The 5,897-nt window shown below is 38.7% G+C and overlaps 1 protein-coding gene across 1 annotated transcript; it reads right to left on the bottom strand.

The window, feature by feature from the left end:
• Positions 1 to 1,283: 1,283 nt before the first annotated feature.
• On the bottom strand, positions 1,284 to 5,891 carry LOC113477216 (cytochrome b-c1 complex subunit 7). Its single transcript, XM_026843421.1, has 4 exons — positions 5,803 to 5,891; positions 4,620 to 4,691; positions 2,732 to 2,898; positions 1,284 to 1,521 (listed from the first exon to the last, which is right to left on the bottom strand). Exons 1-4 carry the CDS (start codon positions 5,819 to 5,821, stop codon positions 1,444 to 1,446), a joined length of 336 nt encoding a protein of 111 aa, XP_026699222.1. The 5' UTR covers positions 5,822 to 5,891; the 3' UTR covers positions 1,284 to 1,443.
• Between the last annotated feature and the right edge of the window lie 6 nt (positions 5,892 to 5,897).

The raw sequence follows: 5,897 nt of genomic DNA on the forward strand, positions 1-5,897 counted from the left end.
AAGTTCTCAAAAAAGTATTAAATTATGTGTGCTTTAATCATAACATTTTACTATAGGAGATGAAAGAAACCTCACATTCTTAATATAATCTCCCCCCAGACTTTTAAGGAATATCAGTGATGCAGATTTTTTGCAGCATTTTGGTTTACCACATTAGACTGTGAAATTTTGAAATAAATATTTCACCCAGGGATCACTGTATCCATCCTACAGATGTAAGCAACTGAAGCAAGCAGAGGAAGGTTAATAACAGAGTGACGAGCAAAGCTAAAAGACAGTTTCCATTCTAACTTCTAATCCAGTATTTATGCAGTCATATTAATTCAAAACTACAGTTTGCTCCATATTTATGTAATTTTGCTTTTTTAAAAAACTGCTCAGCTAGAGCAGCTATTTAGACAATGGATTCTTGCAGTTGGCAGACAAGCATGCGCAACAAAAACCCCCTGAAACCTTGGGACTATCACACAAGATTGTGTACTTCACACAAAAGGCTCTATGATAGGCTTTGAATTTCACATGTAACACCAAAATCTGGCCAAAACTAACACTACCATTAATCTATGGAAGACAAAACTCAAGGTCTTAAGCCAGCAAGGGTCAGTATTTTCTGGATACAACTGAATTCCTTCTGAATTCTTTTTGAGCAGAGCCTGAATTCTAAGTGTATCTCTAATGACAATAAGCCTCACAGTTTAAAATACTTGATACTAATCACCGTAAACAACAGCATGCTTTAGGCCATGAATAACATACATGGGAATTATGCTGTTGAAAGCACATCAGCATATCACTTTTACCCTTTAAAAAAATAAAGCCTCAAGAAACTGAATTGAGACAGTCATTATGATTTATATGACAACAGTCTTTTAAGGATTAACAATGTATATGGTATAAAAAGTTAGTAAAACATTTCCTGATTTTGTGATTAAGGAATCATCTATCTTTTCCATTATTTTAATACATGTGCTTAGATGCACAAAGTATTACATTCTACTGTCTCGTGATGCCATCAAGCACCGGTCCAGTCTTGTTATCTTGAGGGATAAGCAATGATGGAAATAAGCAACTCCATTTTAATTTAACAGAGGAACTAGCACCAATACCCTTGTGTTTCTTGCCTAACTCTGCAACTGCAGAAAACAGCTGTACTATGAAAACGGTAAGAATCAAAAAGCTGGAATGAAGGCTGCATACCCCTAAGCTAATATATAATGTATATGCTCATAGGACAGATCTGAACATTTGCTTGTTAACATTTACAAAGAACTCTTCCAAGTAGATTTTATACTTTGACATGTTTATTTTAGTTGGATGAACAGATTCAATGAACAAACTGAAACAGTATTCCTCAGCTTGACATTTGCCTCCCTGGAGACTTCTATAACCAAATGTTTAAAAATATCAGAAATACGTGGATATTTGCAAGAAGCAGTTCAACAATTATTTCTTGTTCCATGCTTCTTTTTCAAGTCTTTCACGGATTACTTCTTTTAGGTATGGTTCAAGATAGTGGTTATCCTGAAAAAGAAAAGAATATATTGAAACTTATAGGAAGTCCAGTAACTTCTCAAGTCATTCCTACAGATTACTTGTCTCTTGTTCCTCTTCTGATTTGATTAAAGCCCAACCTAACAAGAAAATAAGAAATCAAACGTAACTTACTCTGAAAAGGTAAACTTTGCATCTGCCAAACCTGCAATGACAAGTTCTTTACTGTAACAACCACTAATTCCTAATGCCTCGCCAACATTAACAAGCAAAAGTGATGCTTCCAGCTATACCTTTAAAAACAATGTTCTTTTAGCAGATACCCAAAAGTACAAGACCCACTTGAATTAGTTCAAGTCCAACTATAATACTCTGGAGAAAATAGTTTTGAACTTAACTTCTAAACAGCAGTGTAAACTTGGATTTGATGGAACACCCTGACCTTGTTTAATACTGACAAACCAAACCGCTGCTTAAGGAACTATGCAACCAGTTATTCAATGCAGCGGTTACCTAAGTATGACCAATAAGACCACAAGAAACAGCTTCTGCTCATACAAACATAACACCCTTACATTATCCTATAGTCAAAAGTTTAGTGATAAGATTCCTCTCTGCCTGGTAGTTTGGAGAAAGCCAAGACAGACAGTAATGCAAAGTCTGTGAATTAATCCACTACGAAAACCAACATTCAGCTACATCTGAAAAGGAAGGTGTAGTTTGTTTTTCAAATTACAAACCCAAACTTATTTTAATGAAAGCTTTCCCTTTAAATTATTCTTCCTTGGCAACTTCATGAGTAAAAGCTTTGGCTCGAGATTTTCTATAAAATTAAGAAATTTATCAGAAAAGCAAGAAACCTTTTTTAGAATTTCCAAGCTAGTTACATATTTCTTTATCTGACAGAAATTTTTTGTCTGAATACAACATGCTAGGGCTCTGAGCTGTAGTTTTAAGCTTGAGAAACTGGTTAAGTTTTAGTTAACTAAGCTGCAGTTAAGGTTGAATCATCTTGAGAAAAATTTTGCAATTTCCACTGCAAAACAGAGACTTTTAAACAGCGACCAAAAGTCCCTTTTTTTTTTTTTTTCCCAGAGGTATCCCACAAGACACACACTCATTTATTCATTATAAAGCACACATAAGCATGTATCTCCCCAGAGACTGAAAATCCCAAAGCCTAATCAGAGCAGTGACATTTAAGCATTTCCTCCACCTTGGAAACATTCTCTACACATACCTCTTCATACTTCACCCACTGGTCTTTTGGAAGGATCTGATGTTTCAAGCTTAAATCCAGTGCTCGCTTTATACGAAATATTCTTTCATTGTAAAGATGTTCTGGAAGTCTCTTCAGTGCTTCTTTTACATCATCATCTTCATACAATGTATCATCTCGCATTAATCCTGTACCAAGAACATTTTACAGTATTACTGAATAAGTGTTCTCAAATTTAAGATTTAGGATTGACACAGGCATTTCTACGTAACACGGGCAAAACACTTCCAATGCAAAATTACAAAGAAACCCCAAACCAATTCAGGAGAAGAGAACCACTAATTGGCCAGAGAACAAATTCTAAACACTAGTTTTCACATACTTTATTACTTGAGTTTACTCCTTTTCTCAAGGAAGAATAGGGAAATTGGTATTTAATTCAATGTATTTCATAAGGTTATACATACATATATATAACAATAACTCTTCTGGGTCTCAGAGATGTACTTATGTTCATCTAATGTTATATCCGTATTTAAGACGACTGTCTAGGTAAAGGGTTTAATAGCTCTGAATCCATTAGAGTCAGTCAATCACAGATGTGACTACTCCAGTACTAAAGAATTATTCTCTAAACTCCGCTATGCATAATAGCTAGATCTCCACTATATGAAGCTATGGAAACCTGAAGCTAGATGTTTGTGCGCGAGTTGGGTCCCTCCCACGCCTCCCCAAATCAGAATTACATCAACTAAATATTCAAGCAAACCTGCTTTAAGTTTTAGTATTAACAACATAGGACAAAGTGTTGCTTCTGTCACATTCCAAGATTGATGCAGATTACAAGAGCATACCTACTGATTTGTGGTTAAAGGTTTTGATCTCATGTGACTGAGTTCACAGTAGCCTCCCAATAAAACACAGATTTCTCGAGCCATTTATTCTTGAATTTAGTTTTGTAATTTACTTCAAAGGCACACAGAGCACAGCTGCTAGTTTCATCACTAGCTTAAACTTGGTTTCTCCTCAGTTTCTAGTCGCATTCCCAGAAAACCAGCAAAAAGTGTTAATGCCTTTATGAACTTCATAAAAAGAGGGACAGATATAACAAGAGGGACTAAGCACTGAACATCTGGAGGAAAGACCTAAGATTATTCCTCTACAGCTGTCTCACAATTTTTTTTCTAACTTCTCCACAGCAGGTATGTTAACTTTCTTTAAATAATCTGTTCATATTATGCTCATCTGTAAATTACAGCCTCTGAATATTCAGATTCTCTTGTCTTTCAAGAATAGTTCTGCCATCTAAATAGTTGAAACAAACTTGGTAACCACTCGGAATCAATTGAAGACAGTTATCAAGGCAACCTCCTCTACTTAAGGAAACATTATTTTTCACCTACCTCACCACTGTGCAGGCCAGACACCAAGTGAAGTTATGGCGATACAAAGGGCATAACTAACTAAATCCTATTTTTTCACTTTGGATATTTTGCAGAAGTATTGAAGACAGACTGATATCAGTGGAAACCTCTCCATCTTCAAGGGTAGCCTTTGGGTTAGAAAATACTGGGCAGTGAAAGTGACTTGGTGGGAAAAGATAAATAATCAAGCTTTCAGGACTGCTTTGTGAAAGTTTTTCCAACTGCTACAGATTAACCTTAGCTGTTACAAGTTATTTCACTGAAAACAAGAGCAAACACAGAAATAACAAACCCCCCAGCAATTCATTACTAGGTAGCAATCATGATGACTGACACTATTGGTAACTTTTTCTCTGAAAAAGCAGTAGCTAATTTTTATCAAAATGACTTAAGCCAATCTGCATGTACATACGACAGTTGTGGACCATAACTAGTTTGAAGACTGTTACATTTGCAGTGGTTTTAAAACTCAATGAAACACTTACCATATTTGTTGAATCCAGCTGCATTATAATACCACTTGCGAATCTTGTCTAACAGGCGACCACCTCCTGCAACTGAATATGACCATCATCAGTTGCAGAGCAAGACAAAATTCAACATTTTTTGATCTCTGTTTCTCTAAATTATTAGACTGCTTTAAGACTTGGAAAAATACTAACAGTTCATTGTCAGAGGCAGCATCAACACTTAGGCTCCAAACTCTTACACTCAAGCTAAAAACATGTTATACTTAGAGCAAAACCATCATGCTTTTCAAATAATTTATCTAAGTTCCACAGCTCTCACTACAGTTAATGCAATTTTAAGGTCAGCATATTAGTATGTTGTTAACCGTCTGCTCTCCTCTCCAGTTACTTAAATACTATTCCAGAGACTCTTTTTTTCAAAGAGCTGCCAAAGTCAACTGGAAAGTCAACACTGAAACCTCAAAAAAAAATCATTGACTTTAAAAAGAAAAAAATCAAACGCACCACACATTGAACATTTGGCTTTTCTTAACTGTAATTCTGGATAGCAGAAGGGGGTTTACATGTAATTAAGTACAATGCAGTAACAAATACCATTAAAGTAACTCTGCAAACCCAAAACCAGCACAACAGAGGCAATGCAGCCAGGGCAAGCTATCTTTCATGACTGTTGTCTTACTAAGTCACCCCGTAAAAGCAGTGCTACGTGTGACACCAGTCCGCCATTAGCACACTACCTCATCAGGCCTTACTCCTTCGTACTTTAGGACTCGAGAAGGAATAACATGAGATCAACTAGACTGCAGTCAGTATCCGGGCCGGAAAGCGATCCCCGAGGCCTCTCCGGAACAGCCCAAAGGCTCCTCCAGTGCTCCCTAACACCCTCTGCCCTACTGCTCCCAGAAAACCTCAGTGTATCGGAGCCAGGCTCCCACCTCTGAGGCCCAGACCGAAGGGCCACCGATCTGGAGGGGCGGCGAGGAAACCCGCCCGCCGTGGCCGGGCCAGGGGCACATCAGCTGCAGGCGCTGCCCCCGCCAAGGGCACACGGCGCACACCGTTCACCGGCTCCCCATCTCCCCATCACGGCCGTCTCGCCCCCTGGACCTGGACAGGACGAGCCCAACACCGCAAGCACGACGTGCACAGACGTGCACGGCCGCATACAACCACCCCCAACTGCCCACCGCCGCCTCACCCGGTGCCCTCGCCGCCATCTTGACCTCTGCGCGCCGCGCTGCCTTCTGGGTAACCCGCGGCGTCCCCGGGGGGCGGGGGCGGGCGCGCCAATGC

This window comes from Athene cunicularia (assembly GCF_003259725.1).
Source record: "Athene cunicularia isolate RWA chromosome 2 unlocalized genomic scaffold, athCun1 chr2_part1, whole genome shotgun sequence".
NCBI classification, from domain to species: Eukaryota; Metazoa; Chordata; class Aves; order Strigiformes; family Strigidae; genus Athene; species Athene cunicularia.